Raw genomic sequence first — 16311 nt, 5'->3', positions numbered from 1 at the left:
TCTGTTGAGGAAGCACCGGGGAACCCCTCCCCCCACGCCTGGCCCCCTCCCCTCGCCTCACCCCTTCTGGGGGATGGGCGCCACGTACCCGGCGTCGGAGCTGTTCCCACACAGTAACACGTCGGCGGTGCCATTCTTGAGCAAGTAGTTTTCTGAAAGAGAAACATCCGATGGTGAAGGGCCCGCGTGGCCCAGCCTGCCAGGGTTCTTGCCTCACACCCAGGGCCCTGGGGAGATAGAGACGCTGCCGTGGTGCCTCCTCCGCCCCTGCCCTTGCCCCCTACCCTCTGCCTGGCTGGGCCTGGGGCGATTCCAGCTGCTTCCCGGGCCTGCTTCTTGTACCTCAGACGTTCAGCTGCCAGTGGTCCCCAGAGTCCCGGAAGAGCCAGGAAGTCCCCGCAGGGAGCTTCTTCCGTACCCTGCCCTGAGCCCCTCCGCAGGACAGTAAGGGCCAGAGAGGCCCGAGCCAGGAGGCAGGGGTCTGGGCAGAGCCGGGCTACTGAGTCACTGCACAGTCTTGGCAGGCTCCTGCCTGGCTCCGTCTGCACCCCATTTTTTTAATAGGCTCCACACCCAGCACAGAGCCCAACTCGGGGCCTGGACTCATGAACCCAAGATCAAGACCTGAGCTGAGGCTGAGAGTCAGACGCTCAACCAGCGAAGCCGCCCAGGCGCCCCTGTCTGGGCCACCTCTTCGTGCACAGGTGGCGCGAGTGATGCCCACTACATTGGCCGCGGCAATACCGCACTCTGCTCACACAGGCCGGGGCTGCACGGCAGTCCTGCCTCTCCTCTCTGTGGCCGTCTGTCAGTCCCTGTCACCATCGCCACCCACCTTCGTTTCCTGCCCCGGTTCTCCAGGTCCCCGGACCAGCGGCATCACGCACCCACTGGGGTCTGGGTAGAAAGGTAACTAACTTCCTGAGTGCCGGCACCGCCTACTGACTCAGGAACGCAGGGGCTGGGGCCCAGCAGCGCGTTTTTTCTGGAGCCTTCCAAGTGACTGGGACACATCAAGGTTTGAGAACCACTGCTGTGCGGCCACAGCTGAACCCTAAGCAAATCGAGTCACTGCGTTTTGGTCTGTTCCTTCTTCCCAAGTGGATTTCTGGTGTCCGGAAGAGGCCGCTCAGGGGCCTGCACCAGCGGCTGCGCTTGACCCAGGCTGATGGCACTGGTTAAGACGGGTGCTGGCCATCGGCCTGGAGAACAGAAAACCACAGCGAAACCAGAGGAGGGGCGCACGGAACTCTGCCATCACCGAGTTTGTTCCCACGCTCTCGGGGTCCTGGGGGACACACGCGTAGGATTCACGCCCCGGCGAGGATCACTGCAGTCAGCTGAAACCTCCCGTGGGGAGGGGGGCTCCCATCGGAAGCCTCACGTGCTACAGCTGCTCACTAACCCGCTCTCTCGAGCTGACCCTCCTCTCTCGGCAGGCAGGCCCGTCTCCCCATTCCCGACTCTGTGGTCAGTCCCACCTCCAGCCACTGCCACCCCCAGATGCGTCTCTGGCTCCAGCCTTCCGCTCCTCTGCGTCTCCCTATCGAGCCTGAGGACTCACGAGGGCAGGCCCCAAGCCCGCTCCCCGTCCGTGCTCTCCGGGAGCCTCGAAGGGCGGGGGCTGGCGTCCCCTGAGCACCCCTCTGGGTCTCCGGGGGATCAGGGAGGGCTCCAGCGGCCCTGGGGCGAGGCCTGCCCTCTGGTCGGGCCTGTGAGGCCTCGCAAAGCCCCGTCGGGCCGCAGAGCGCGCCTGCACCTGGGTCGTTGAGGTAGAGGTCCAGGGAGTCCCACACCAGGCCGCCGGCCTCCACCGAGCCGTTGGTGCCGTTGAGCTCTGTGAAGTTGCGGACGCACTTGTGCCTCAGGTTCCCCATGAAGAGCTGCAGGCCGATGAGGGCGAAGACGCTGAGGCAGAAGACCGTGAGGACCATCACGTCGGCGAGCTTCTTCACGGACTGGATCAGGGCCCCCACGATGGTCTTCAGGCCTGGGGGAGGCAGGAACGCGCGGGGGCTCACCCTGGGGCCCTGCACTCCCCGCTCCTCCAGGTGGGGGCCGGGCCTGCGGGGGTGCTGGGCCGGGGGGGCCATCCTGGGGGGGGCAGGGGGAGGAGGCCTCTTTCGGGCTTTCCAGACCCAAAGCCCCCCTTTCCTCCATCACTGGGATTCTGTCCTGACCCTCGCAGGGCAGAGGTCCAGTGTGGCCTCGTATTTTCAGAAGGGCCCTGGCCTCTGTGCTCTCCACTAGCCCCATACGTGAAATGGGTGCGGGAAGTGCTGGTTTCTTGAGGAAGGAAGCCTGTCCCCATCTGGCTGGTCCCAAGGTGGGCCAGGCCTCGTCCTTTAAATGTGCCCCGCGGGAAGGGCACCGAGGTCCAGGCCCATTCCAGGGCAGCGGAAGGGCGCCGGCCCTGGTCCTTGAGGTGGAGAGGCACAGGCCACTCCTGGTAGAGGGGTGTGGGGGGTGCGTGGCAGATGGGGGGCTGTCAGGAGGTCTGGCAAGACCCTAAGGGGTCTGTCCCGGCCAGGGCCCCACCTATGGGAAAGGTCAGGTTCAGGGGCAGGGGAGGGGCTGACCACATTTGCATTTCCCTCCCCTGCCCCTGCGCTCTGGGACCCTCTCATCCATCCCATCCCCCCAAAGCAGGAGGCCGGGGCGTGTTAGTTGCATGGTCCCGCTCCCCGCAGAAGCCAGCACCGCACAGCGAGGTGGCAGAGAAGCACGTGTAGCCGCCTTTGGTCTGACACTGAGCTACTGTCCTACGGCAAGTTCGAGCCAAGCCTCCGGAGCGAGGGGGCTTCTCTGCCGGCAGCAGGGCCCTGCCTCCCCCGCCCCACTCCCCACCCCCCATCAAAGCGGCCAGATCTCAGATTAAGCTCCATCCACCCATCCACCCACCCATCCAACCATCCATCCATCCATCCATCCATCCATCCATCCATCCATCCATCCCTCCACCGTTCAGCCGGTTAATGTGTTAGGAGCACCCATGGTAGGCTGGCCGTGCCCGCAGCTGCTGTGCCCATGACCTCGAGCAGGGAGGCAGCGAGGGGCAAGCAGGAGGCGGGAGGGGAAGCCCTCCCCTGTGCCCCTGGCACTGCTGCCTGGCACGGCCCAGAGGCACCTGGCTGCTCTGTGGAAATCATCCTGGCAGATGCTGGCAACTGGCCCGGGCAGGCGCGGACCTAGCGGGGCCGGCTGGGAGTGGCGGGGGCGGGTCCCATTCTGTCGCCCAGCGCCCCTGGTCTCTAGCAGACCCCTCAGGGGGTGCATGCTGGTTCTGCTCACCCGGCCTGCGGGCCCTGCCCATACTCTATGTCGGGGGGGGGGCGGGGGGCACCGAGCAAGAGGCGGTGGGCAGCAACCTGCACCCCTAGAGTGGACCCCACCTCTACTCCAGGGCCAGCACGGCACCTCCTGGTCTGTGGACTCAGTGTCCATGGGGACAATCAGTTGGTGAGCACAGAATCCAGTCTTTTAAATAGTTCTCAAATTGATGACAGACTTCCCTTCCGGCAAGAATTCGTCCACTGGGGCAATGGAGTTCTTTCTGAAAAGACCCAGGAAGGGAAGGGTCCCAGGGATCCGCTGGGAAAGTCCTGCCACTGAGGTTCTAACAGGCTGGGCGAAGAGCCCCAGCCGTTCTGGTTTCATTCCCGTTTTGTAGGGGAGGAGACCGAGGTCTGGAGAGGGCCAAGCCTCTTTAAGCCTCAGCTCAGGGGACCCCTCCTCCAGGGGGACTTCCATAATGCTGACCACAGTATCTTCCTAAGGACCACTTTCGGAGTCTGTTGCCTGCTACCTCACTGGGTTGCTGGAAGCTTGGGTGGGGCGGGGGCTGGCGCCCCCCCCCCCCCGTTTCCCCAGGGCTGAGAACTATTGTCCCCTGCTAGGCTTTCTCATAAAACAGCCCAGAACGTGCCTCTTCTCAAGCTGTGGCCAGTGTGCTGCTCAGATCTCGTGGCTGTATGATGGGAGGTGTCCCTGGGACCCCAGGCTCCTGACGTGGCTGCGCGCCAAGGTCAACGACAATGCCTGTGTCAGTGGAGGTGGCTGCGTGCGCCGAGGCCAGGCTGCCTCACCTGCTACTGGCTCTCGGCAGGAGTCTCGGCCTCTCACGGGAGGCTGGCGACAGACGGCCCCGTGCACCTCCCGTGGGGCTCAGTCTGAACCCAGCACAAGTGGGGGGTCCTCTCAGAAGATGATTAGCCCCATCAAGGGAGAACATGAAGTCCTCCAGGGAGCTCAGAGCAGGGTCCCTGCCTCCCCGGGGCAGCGGCAGCTCCATGGGTCCAGGTCAAGGGCACAGGCCGTGTGGCTTTCCAAATCAGCAACGGACGCCACCACCTGGTTCACCTACTCCTACCCTCAGCTCCGACCCCTCCCAGACCAGGGGCCCCAGCCCGTCTCTCCAGCTGCCTTCTTCAAGTGCCTTCTCCTGCGCAGAAGAGGCCCTGGAGGGAACCTCTGGGCGCTGCCCCTGGGCTGTGAAATTCATCAGAAGCCTTCGAGAGCTTTCCTGGATGGATGGGGACTGGCTTTCCAGAGAGGCCACCCGGGCTTAGAGTTCCCGGTACAATTGCCAACATCTGTCAAGGAGAATTTCGTCCTGAGGCTACCATGCACGGTTTGCTAACCTCTACCGCACCATGCAGCGAGGGCTGTTAGACACCAAGGCCGGGGGACGCCTGTCCACAGAGTACGCTCTGCCTCGCAAACGGGGGCGGCGGCGGCGGCTACTTGTCACCAGACGGGGCACTCAGCCTCGAGTTTTCCCTTTCTGCTGCGTGTGTGGTTCTCCTCAAGCCCAGTTTTTTGGCTTCCTTATTGGAGGACGATGCTTCAGGCGGAAGCAATTCATATACAAGCTCTTAGCTATTCAGAGCGCCGAGGTCGGTTTGGGAACGACATCGCTATCTTGGGAAGAATTTGGGTTCAACCCCGGACGTACGCGGGTGCTGTGTGCCCCCCCGGCATCCGTGAAGGTGGGCTCTGCTGGGGCGGGAAGCCCCGAGGCCCCGCGTGAGGCTTTGAGGGGGCAGCCGTGTCCGCCGCCGCCAGCCCCCACGCCCGAGCTCTGGGAAAGGTATTCTGGTGACAGGCACGTTCGGAGAGGCCTTCCCGACGGCGGCCGTGGCTCCCAGGTGGCAGGGAAGGCCCCCGTGTGTCCCTCCAGCCTTGGCATTTAACCTGATTTTCACCTGAAATGACTGATATAGTTTTCAGGGCCCGGAGGACTCGGAAGGTACGTAAAGCTGAGACATTGCCCAGGTCCACAAATTCAGTTGTGTATCTGTAACAGGGGGAGTCACACACCAGACAGTGACGACACGCCAACGGCAGACACACGGTTGGGGGCGGGGAGGGAGACAGAGAGAGAGTCACTGTAGCTGAGATCTGAGAGGCGAATCCGGGCATCTTACCTGGGATAACCGAAATAGTTTTTAGAGCTCTCAGGACTCTGAAAGTTCGAAGAGCCGACAAATTGCCTAGTTTTATATTTTCTGATACATACCTGCAGAATCAAACCACAGTTATTGGGGATTACAAAGCAGCAGCTCAGCCGGCCCTCCCCGACCAGCCCGCCGCCCCCCCCTGCCCCAGGGAGGGCGCCGATGGCCTCCCTCAGGCTCTCCTCCTCATCTCAGCTCTGACGCCGCGACCTCGGTGAGGCGGGACCTGGGTGCGGTGGCTCGAGGGCGCCCGCACAGCAGGCGGCTCTCTCGCTGATGGTCGGGTTCGGTGATGGTCGGGTAACCGGCCCCGGGAGGCAACCACCCTGCCTCACCGTCCGAGCCACGGGGGCCGCTGACACGGGACCACACGGCGGGGCTGAGGCTGAGGACCCAGCGGGGTGGAGAGGGGGGCCGTTCCCCGGGGTGTCAGGCCCGCTGACAGAGCAGCCACGTCCCTGGTCCCGGTTTTGTGTGGCCTCTTCTGTGGCCTGTGATCGGCTTGCGCCCGGCCACCTTGATCCGCGGGACCCCCGCGTCCTGGCTGGGATCGCCACGGAAGGGCAGCTGCGCCTCTGACGGCCGAGTCCCCCTCAGGCTCACCCCGAGGCCTCTGAAGACCCCCAAGGACGACCGTGGGGCTACGCAGGAGGGGCGACCTCAGCACTGAGCGGCCTTCTAGTTTGCCTGGGCCCGAGCGACGTGGGCCGTCCCACCCACACCGCGGACAGTCGTCCCTCCGTGGTCCTCACAGGCACAGGAGGGAGGGGCGGTCTCCGGGGGGCAGGGGCCCAAGCAGAGTGTGAGGCCACGCGTGGATGGGCCACGTGACCAGGATGTCCAGGAGCTGCGTGGGCGGCCAGGACCACTGGGCCCACGGCAAGCGGCTCGTGACATTTAACCAAAGACTCTTCACACCCAGGGTGCCCAGCCTTTGGGCGGAGGCGTCTGGTGCTGAACCAAGGGCAGTGGACTCGGCGTCCGATTTTTACCCGAGCGCGTCTGGCCTGCTGTCTTAGCGCCATCAGACCAGGGAGGCGTGTGAGTGCCGAGGGCGGGCTGACACTGCGGGGGTCACTCGGCCCCCAGTTGGACCTCCGGGCCCCTCCGCTCTGCTGGAAGCTTCCGGGTCTGCTTGAGCTGTGGGCGTCTGCAGGGCCGGCCGGCTGTCGGGGCACTCAGATCCCGGAGCCAGCCGGGCCCCCGCCGGCCCAGCTCGGACCCAGGGTCACACCAGCTTCCGCTATGTTCACTGTGGGGCACCTCCGTCTTCGTGGGGCCCGGGGACCATGCCTGCCCCTGCTCAACTCCCCACATCCCTTCAGGGGCGGGAAGTCCGCAGACACATTCTCCAGGCGACACCGGATCCTTTCTGTGGGGCGGCTCCTGTCCCCTCCCCTGGAGTCACTTCAGCCTGTAAATCTTTCTCTGGTGCAGCACCAACTTCCCATGGGGCGTAGAAGTCACCTCCCTTGTTCTGGCCCATATACACCTATTAATTTGGCCCAAGCTTCCTCTTTACTTGTACCATCACTCTCTGTGGTGACTCAGATCCCCACACCTCTGTCCCACGTTCTCTCAGGCTTGGACTTTCCGTCTCGACGTGGTGCTGCCACAAGGCTGTCAGGTTGGGACACTGCTGATGCCGTCACGTGGCGCGGCGGCCTGCTGGTGGCTCTGGGCCCCATTTCCTGCTGCCGGGCAAGTAAGCGTGGCGGTGGCCGTGGCCTGGGACAGCGGCTCCTCGTGCTCAGGATGCTGGCTTTGAGGTTGTCTCCTCTGTTCACAGGGAGGGAGCAGAGCGCCGTGCAGATCCAGAGAGCCAGCCGTCCTCCCGTCAACCTTCTCGGCCCTTGCGGAGCCCGCGTGTCCCCCGTCATCCCTTGCGGAGCCCGCGTGTCCCCCGCATCTCCAGCGGAGCCCTGTCTGTCTACAGCTTGGAGCTGCCTGTCTGCCTGTCCCAGCGTCCGCACACCCTCAGGCTCGCCCTCCGTTCACCGCCCGCCTCCTCAGCAGCCGGTGCTGAGCAGAGAAGCCACGATCCCAAGGTGGGTGCCCCCTCCTGGCAGGCGCGCGAGCCCAGCCCGGCGGCCGAGGACGGGGCCGGGTGTGCAGTCAGGACCCGAGTGGGAGGCAGTCCTGGGAAGGAGTCTGCTGGGGAGACGCAGGGCTGCGTGAGGGCTCTGCGCGTCTGCGGCCGCTGCCCTGCTGAGCTCCGGCTCCGTCAGCCCGGCTGCTTCCCACGTGGGGGCCTGACATGCGCGGTAAGAGACCCCGCATCTGGCAAAGGGCCGCCGTGGGGCCACCACAGCGCTCCCCCACGCCCCTCTGTTCTTCCTGCTCCGGCCACGCTGCAGGGCAGGGGTGGGCAGCTGGGGTGGTGGGTCACGGGCCCTGAAGGGGCAGAGGCTGGGGGGTGAGGACCCCACCTGTCACCCCAGCCCTAGGGCAGGGGAAGCCCTTTAGGAAGCCGAGGAAGGGCCGCCCCTCACCCTCCGCCCGCTCCACCCCCATCTTGCAGTGCAGCCCTGCTATCGATGCAGACACCCCCCCTTGGGCTGCTGGGCAGAGGTGCAGCCCACCCTCTCCTCTCTGCCCCGCCTCCCTTCCCCTCCAGGTTTGGTTTCCATAACAACCCCAGGAGGTGGGAGGCTGTGCTAACTGTCAGGTAATGCCCAGCGGGGAGGGACCCCCAGGAAGAACTCCGGCTGGAGGGGCGCTGTCGGGCGGGCTGCCTGGTAACCCGGACGGACCCTCCCGCACCTTCACACTGAGCGAGTGAGGGATCAGGTGGAAACCTGGCCAGAAACACCAGACCTCGGCGCCTCTCCGGGAAGGAGACCTGGATTTAGTTCCTGCGCTGCTGCTGATTCATTCCAGAACTCGGGGCGAGTGGTGGGCTCTCCCGGAGCCGGAGCCCCGTGTGCGCGGCGGGCGGCGGGGAGGTCCAGAAACCAGCAGCGCTGCCGCCCGGGGCTCCTCTGGCGGCCCTAGGAGCCCGCGCTACGGAGCCGCTTCGGCTCCAGCGGCACGCGTGTCACTGCATTACCGCGGCAGCCAGTTTTCATAGGGCCGAACGCAGCCCAGGGCAGAGACGGGCCCTTCCAGCGGGTCCCTGCGGCCCGGGGGCGTGAGCGCCCTCTCTGTGCGATGCTCAGGAACTTGGGAAATGTCTGCCGGCCTCTGAGGCTGTGCCCTGCTTCGTCCCCGCCAGCTCCGGTGCCAGTGGAGGCAGGCAGGCCTCGGCGAGGCGCACGGGCCCGGGGAGCCTGGGCCTGGCACGGCGAGCTCGCCCCTTCCCAAGTCCGAGCCGCGTCCCAGCTCAGCATGGGGGGCTCCCTGGCTCCTCAAACTGCAGACGTTCCTCCCCACTCTGCGAGCTCAGCTGATGATCCCGCTTCTCACCGTGGAGAAAATAGAAGCAATCAGAAGAGAAGTTCCTCTCGTCTCATCGACTCTACGAATCCATCAGAAGTCCCGCCTTCCCCGCTCTTCAGGCCAGTGCTCTGCTCCAGCGGGGCCCCGGGGCCCCAGCCCTCGGGCCGGCTCCAGGGCTTTGTGGTCGCCCTCCAGCCGCACGCTCCCCTTCTCCCCGGAGCCGTGCCCAGCCGCTTACAGTGACACCTCTCTCTTTAATAGCGCCCCTCTGCCCGGCTCCCCAGCCCCGGCCGGCAACCCCACAAGTGGGATGTCCATACTCACCCCGCTCTCTCCTGAGCCCTGTCTGATCCGCCGTATGTCGCCCCCTCCTCCGGTCGAGGCTGTCAGTGCTGTCACGGCCATCAGCTGGCTTTCAGGACAGTCCTATCCCCGCTTTCCTCCACCCTCCCTGGCAGTCCCCTCCGGGCTCCTTTGCTCACCCCTTCTTTCTTGACCTCGAGACGCCGGAGCGTCCGGTGGTACAGTCCCCAGACGCCGTCCTCTCCCCAGCCACGCTCACTCCAGATGATTCATCTGGTCTCCTGCCTGCAAGGATCATCTGCACCCTGATGGCTTCTAAATATGTACCCCCACCTCGGACCCCCTTCCCTGCTCTCGACCGGAATAGCCAGTGCCCACTCCGTATCTCACCGTGGAGGCTTTCAAACTTAATGCATTCCGATCTGGACTCTTGGTTTCCTCCCTCCCTCAGCCAGCTCCTCCCTTCGCCCTCCATTTTAACAAACGGTAGCCGTGCCACCCAGCTGCCCAAGCCCACACCACCGTGGGGTCTCCTTTCAGCCCATGAAGCTCTTCCAGAACCCGAGCCTGTCCCTCAGCTCCCCTACTTACACCTCATCCCCGCCACCACCTCCCCCAGCTGCCGACACAGCCCCCAGCCTCCGGGTGAACTTGTAAAATGCAGCTCAGGGAGCGCCTGGCTGCCTCAGTCCATCAGGCGTCCGACTTCGGCTCAGGTCATGATCTCACGGTTCGTGGGTTCGAGCCCCGCGTCGGGCTCTGTGCTGACAGCTCGGAGCCTGGAGCTGCTTCAGAGTCTGTGACTCCCTCTCTCTCTGCCCCTCCCCTGCTCACGCTCGGTCTCTCTCTCAAAAATAAAATAAACACTAAGACTTTTTTTAATGTAGCTTAGGTCACATCACTCCCTGCTCTCAACTGCCCATGGCTCTCCCCCCCCCCCCGGGGCTTGCACGAAGGCCTGCAAGGCCGCACTTCTGCCCCCACCTCCTGCCTCCTCCCCCAATATGCTCCTCCCCCACAGCTCTGCCCACGCCTAGGTCTACACTGGCTTTGGCAGGGGGCAGCATCTGTCTGAGCCTCAGTTCCCCCACCTGTAAACGGGTGAGTTGCAGTCAGTTTGCAAGCAATGCACCTAGAAACCCAGGGCCTGATGCATGTTCTGACCGGCAGACTCTCGGCTGGAAAGCGCCCCATCAGCGGGGCCGGATGCCGGCTCCCCTCCCCTCTCCTCCCCTCCCCAGAGCACGGCTGAGCTGATGGCAGGGCTACGCACATCGGGGGCGGAGCAGACCTGTCATGACCGGGTGGGTTTGGGGAGTCTGAGGGTCCCCGAAAGTGGGCGCCGAACTGACCCTCTGATACCGCCCAGGCCAGCACTGTCCTTCCTCAAGTCGGGGGGTGGGGGATCTGCTTCCTGCCTACGGGGGTGCCCAGGCCTGCGCACGCTGGGTTCTGCACGCACAGTGGGTGTTCAGGGAGGGCTTGACCGCCGAGCCCTGGCCGTAACTCCTGCACAGGAGGCCCGCCCTGATTAGCCACCCCCCAGAACGCCGCACCATTGCCGATACATCCCGAGTGGATCCCTGCGCCCAGCCTCAGCAAGGGTCTCTTTCTGGAGAGCGGAGCGGGGCCCCCGCCTGCGCGGCAGCAGGGCCGCGGACATTCACCTTCACTTTATGGCAGGCTCCTTGTGTGTCCTTGGCACCTGTTTTCTCATCTGTAAAATGGGCACAAGGAGGTGCCTCAGAATGTGCCAAATGTGGAGTGTGAGTGGAGAGAGCAGACGCGCCGGCGTGCCTGGCACGGGCTCCATGTCTTTCCTGCTGATTCGTTCTCAATCACCTTGGAATCCATGTCACTGTTTGCAGCGGCTCAGAGGTTTGGGGCCGAAGCGTTGGTTTCCCTCGGCGGGAAGGGCAGAGGATGTGAAGCCCGCATCTTAACGACGTTCCTGGAGCGCGGGGCTGCCATGGGGCGGCAGATGAGCCCGCGAGCCCGACCGCGTGGCCCGCCACGACGGCGGTGAGGTGGGCGGCTCGATGGCCCCTGCACAAGTGTGCGCAGCCCGGGGTAGGGGGCGGGGGGGGCCCGGCGTGGCACGGGCGGCGCAGGAGCGGGTACTTACGCCATGACAATCACGCTGAAGTCCAGCCAGTTCCACGGGTCCCGCAGGAAGGTGAACGCGTGCAGGCAGAAGCCTCGAGCCAGAATCTTGACGAGAGACTCAAAGGTGTAAATGGCAGTGAAGGTGTACCTGGGGGCAGGGGGGGAGACCAGGTTTCTCGGGCGGCTGTGGCGCCCGCCGCGAGCCCCCTGTGGCCCCTCTCAGGGAGCCCCCGGACCAGGGCCTCTGCCACCCCCGTGAGCTGCTTTGTTCCACGCATCGGGCCAGGCGCTCCTTCGACTTCTGTCCTCACCCGGGCCTGGGGGCCGCTGGGTGTGCCCTGCGAGGACACTCGGATCCCCTCACTCCCTCACTGCTGGAGGCTCCCCAGGGGGTGCAGACAGGGCCACGGTCCCTCAGCTGCCTACGGAGGCGGGGCCGCCGTCTAGGCTGGGCGCACAGGGGTGCGGCTCCAGCGCCCGAGGCTGGGTGGGGTGGGCTGCAGACTCCCAGCCCCGGCCTGCGCCGCTGCGGGGAGAGACGCTCCCCTAGCACTGTCAGTTTCTGGAAGCAGGCTCCACGGGCCCCCAGGAGCCGCTCACATCTCCATAAACGTTGTGGGTAAGGGACTTCCGTTGGGAAGAAAGTGCTGGAAGCAGTTCTCTGAAACTGTGCAAACGGTCATGGGAGGCGACGGAGACAGTCCTGAGGTGAGGACCCTGCGGCGCTTTGCCCGGCTGCCACAGCCCTGGCCACGCCATGAGCCACCAACTCCCAGCCTCCTCTTCTGTCAAAGGGGCATGGTGGCCACGCCTGTCCCATCGGCTACCCTGAGGGTCAAGGGACACGGGCTTACCGTTCTAGGCAGGGCCTGGCACACGCTAAGGGCTCGGGAAGTTACTGTGTTTTAGCTCCGGCTCCTCCGGCGATCAGTCCTCGTGGGGGCGGCGCGGGAAGGACTCTCCGCTTTGCTCCCCGGGGCTCCCTCCCCTCACCGCACGGCTCAGGGTGCGGAGCTGGCAGGACCCGCGGGGGCCAAGGAAGGAAGGCCAAGGACCCTCCGGGTGTGCGAGTCCCTCGGGCGACTTCTGGGGTGGCTTCGGGGGCCACAGCGCGGGATGGAAAGGAAGGGCGGGAGGGGCCGGCTAGAGGGGCCCGGCTGTACTCACTCGACATACTTGGTCCAGGGCGGAGGGTCGTGCTGCGCCATGAACACGCAGTTGGTCAGGATGGTGCACATGATCAGCATGCTGAAGAGCGTGGCCCAGGTCAAGGAAAGCCGCGTGCAGGGCCCGGCCCGGCCACCCCCGCAGGGTCCTGCCCACGTCAGCGCGGCTGGCCCTGCCCTCCCCTCTCTGCAGCCCCGTCTGAGCAGGAGCACCCCCCAAGCAGGAGGACCCCCTGAGCAGGAGCACCCCGTCTGAGCAGGAGCACCCCGTCTGAGCAGGAGCACCCCCCTGAGAAGGAGCACCCCCCGAGCAGGAGCACCCCCCTGAGAAGGAGCACCCCCCGAGCAGGAGCACCCCCCGAGCAGGAGCGCCCCCTCTGAGCAGGAGCGCCCCCCTGAGCAGGAGCACCCCGTCTGAGCAGGAGCACCCCCTGAGCAAGAGCACCCCGTCTGAGCAGGAGCACCCCCTGAGCAAGAGCGCCCCCTGAGCAGGAGCACCCCCTCTGAGCAGGTGCAACCTGTCTGAGCAGGAGCACCCCGTCTGAGCAGGAGCACCCCCTCTGTACAGGAGCACCCCCCTGAGCAGGAGCGCCCCCTGAGCAGGAGCACCCCGTCTGAGCAGGAGCACCCCCTCTGTACAGGAGCACCCCCCTGAGCAGGAGCACCCCCTGAGCAGGAGCGCCCCCTGAGCAGGAGCACCCCCTCTGAGCAGGAGCACCCCCTCTGAGCGGGAGCACTCCCTCTGAACAGGAGCACCCCCCGAGATGGAGCACCCCCCCGAGCAGGAGCACCCACCGAGCAGGAGCACCCCCTCTGAACGAGCACCCCCTCTGAGCAGGAGCACCCCCTCCGAACAGGAGCACCCCCCTGAACAGGAGCACCCCCCTGAACAGGAGCACCCCCCTGAGCAGGAGCACCCCCTCTGAGCAGGAGCACCCCGTCTGAGCAGGAGCATGCACTGAGGCTTTCCTTACTGGGCAGGTAACTTGCCCCTCAAGCAGTTATGCACCCCACAGAGCCACGACTGGGGGTCCCAGGCGAACCCTGAAATATTTACTGAGCCCTTCCCAGGGGCCAGGCTCCGCTCTCTGTAGCCGTGAACTAAGTCAGCTCTCCCAACAGCCCTATGAGGGGGATTTGGTGTCCCTTTCGTACGGGAGGAGACTGAGGCACAGGGTTCGGTGAGGAAGCGACAGCGGCGGCAGAAGGGCGGCCCTCCGCCCCCGCAGCACAGACAACCACATCCGAACCCCTGGCAGGTGGGGACGTGCATATACGGCAAAGGGGACTTTTGTCTGGGGGCAATGTCACCACAGAGTCCTTCTAAGTGAAAGAGGGACACAGGAGCCACGTGGGAAACACCACCAGCGGTTGCTGGCTTTGCACACGGCGGGGCTACAAGCCAAGGAGTCCACGCAGCCTCTAGAAACTGGGCAAGACTAGGAAAGAGATTCTCCCCTGGCGCCGCCCGGGGACCAGCCCCCCCCTGCCCCCACACTGATTACAGCTGAGAACCCCTCGGACTTCTGACCTCCAGAACCTGAAGATGATAGGTTTGTGTTTTCAGCCGTTACGTCTGTGCTCATTTGATGGAGCCGCCACAGACCATGGGTGCAAAGCTGGTCAACGCACAGCCCAGCCCGGAGCCCGGAGCCCGGCGGGCCCGGCACAGACCCCCCTCCGCGCCCGGAGCCCTGCGGCACCGTCTCTGCCTGACCCCACCCAGGGCCCCGCCTGCAGGGCCGGGGGCTGCCGCGGGTCCTCGCCCGCCGGGGGGCGGGGACTGCTACCCCACACTTGGCCTGACGTGTGAAGGGCTCTGTGAAGCGTGAGCACACTGCCACCCAGGGGAGGAATGCACTTAGTTGTCATTTTCAAGAACAACGCTAAGGGGCACGTGTGCCTGGCCCCGGGTGGGAGACAGGGAGGCTGAAAAGCCCCAGAGGGGTTGTTACGAGAACCCAGACCTGCCTCTGTCGGGGATGGGCAGGAAGGCTTCCTGGAGGAGTCGTTTAGACACGCCCGCACGACTGGGCAGGGTTCCTTCACCAATCCCTCAGTGCAGCTGGTCGCGGAGGCCAGGTGGGCCGCCTGGGGAGACCCCTCTCACTGATGTCACTAGAGTGGAGAACGGAGGACGGCAGTGTGGACCCGCTGCCTTGGACCAGAACACGTGGCTGGACAGATGCAGGGGGGCTGAACGCCGGCAGCGAGGCTCAGGGAAGGGCCGGGCAGCCAGGGCCTGGGTCCCGGGGGGCGAATGACAGGAGCTGCCGTCCTGGCTTTTCCAGGCACAGAAGGGGTTAGGATGAGGTGCAGCGAGCTCCGGTCTCCGCCGCCTGACCGCTGAGTCCCTGCGTGGCTCTCCCGACCTTGAGGACGGCCCTTCCATCATTCTCAGTAACTACTCCTGTGTGTGGGGTCTCTTCCTGCCTAGAGGTGCCTCTGGTCATGTGACTCTGCCCAGAGCGTCCCCAGGTCCCCCACGGAGCCCAGCACGCAGCCAATGCCGCAGACATGAGTCAAGTGCGCTCCGGCCAGGGCGCACCTGTTGGCAGCCCGGGCAGGTCCGGGCCGACGGCCGAGCTGGCCCCGTGTGTGGGCAGAGGCCGAGGCCGGCCCTCCGGGTCTGGGCTCGGCTGAACATCGCCAGTCCTGTCCTGTCATTGCCCCAAACACCCACTGCCGGCCTCATGGTTAAAACGCCAGCCAGGACCGCCCGCGTGGGCGGCGGGGAATGCCTGAAACTCCGCCTGCCTGTCTTCAGATCCCGGGGGGTCCCAAAAGACCTCCTGAACAGAAGGGGTGCCGTGGGGGGCATTTTCACATATTTGCTATTCAGTGAGCACGCACACACGCGCACAAACACACACAGACATGTGGTCTGATTGCCCATTTGAATCTGCCAGAGAAACGTGGGAGGACTCTGCGAACAGACCCTATGCACCCGGGAAGGCAGAGAGCTTCTCGGCGTGAACGTGAGGCCTCTCTGGATGCGGCTGTGGCGCAGTTGGGCGTCGGTTGGCTGCTTTTATTTAATTCTGGCAGGAACACGTCCTGCAGGATTCTAACAAAAATACATCCCGTAGTTACTTTGTAGGCCATTTCCAGGGACCCACCGCGAGCGGAGCACAGTGCGTATGCCTGGACCGCTAGTAGCGAGTGGCTCCGAGAGCGGGGGCCGCCCCCCTGCCCTTTCCTCAGTTTGCCTTCGCCCCCTGCCCTTTCCGAAGGGCCGAGCGCAGGGACGGGCACCCGGGTGGCTCCGTGGCTGTCTGAACGGACGTGAGAACGGAAGCCGACCAGGGTGCAGACTTTCGGTTTTGCGAGACGCAGAGGTGGTAGGCCTTTGCTGCGTGACAACGTGCGTACAGTAAACACCACCGAACCCTACGCTTCAAGATGGCTTGAGATGCTAAATTTTATGGGGTGTGTATGTGTGTGTGTGTGTGTGCGCGTTAACTACAATACAAAAGAGCATCAGCAGAGTGAATATTCACTATTCAAAGCAGGAAATCTGTGTGCCTTCCAAACGCATAACGACTGCTAATGGGCACAGGGCTCCTTTTTGGGGTGATGGAATGTGCCGGAATTAGATAGTGGTTAAGGTTGCACAGCGTTAAGAATATATTAAAATCCACTAAGTTGTACATTTTAAAAAATGATAAATTGTATGGCACCTGAACTATACTTCAATCAAGAAAAAAAAAAAATAGGCGGCTTGCGGCCCCCTGCGGCTTCCCTGGAGGTTCCGGGCTGGAAGGGCCAGGAATCCGCATTTTAAATAAACTCCCCAGGCGAGACGCCCTCACAGGCTGACGCTTGTAAACAGCTGCCCAGGGCTGCCTGTGCCCGGATGGCGGGGCCCTGGCGGGAATGCCAGGGGCGGGGGGGGGGGGGGG

At 64.4% G+C, this 16311-nt stretch overlaps 1 protein-coding gene across 1 annotated transcript in view; it reads right to left on the bottom strand.

Annotated features, from left to right (window-relative positions):
- The window catches only part of SCN5A (sodium voltage-gated channel alpha subunit 5), a 73052-nt gene that overhangs the window by 50284 nt on the left and 6457 nt on the right, over positions 1–16311 (bottom strand). Inside the window, exons 3-7 of the mRNA XM_039237226.1 lie at positions 12411–12500; positions 11263–11391; positions 5427–5518; positions 1760–1990; positions 89–152 (exon numbers count right to left, since the gene is read on the bottom strand). Of these exons, the coding sequence (XP_039093157.1) occupies positions 89–152; positions 1760–1990; positions 5427–5518; positions 11263–11391; positions 12411–12500 (606 nt within the window). The remainder of the gene's footprint in view (positions 1–88; positions 153–1759; positions 1991–5426; positions 5519–11262; positions 11392–12410; positions 12501–16311) is intronic.

The sequence above is a fragment of the Hyaena hyaena genome, unplaced genomic scaffold (assembly GCF_003009895.1).
Source record: "Hyaena hyaena isolate Hyena2069 unplaced genomic scaffold, ASM300989v1 scaffold_121, whole genome shotgun sequence".
In the NCBI taxonomy this organism is placed as follows: Eukaryota; Metazoa; Chordata; class Mammalia; order Carnivora; family Hyaenidae; genus Hyaena; species Hyaena hyaena.
This window is presented reverse-complemented; position numbering and strand designations above follow the sequence as displayed.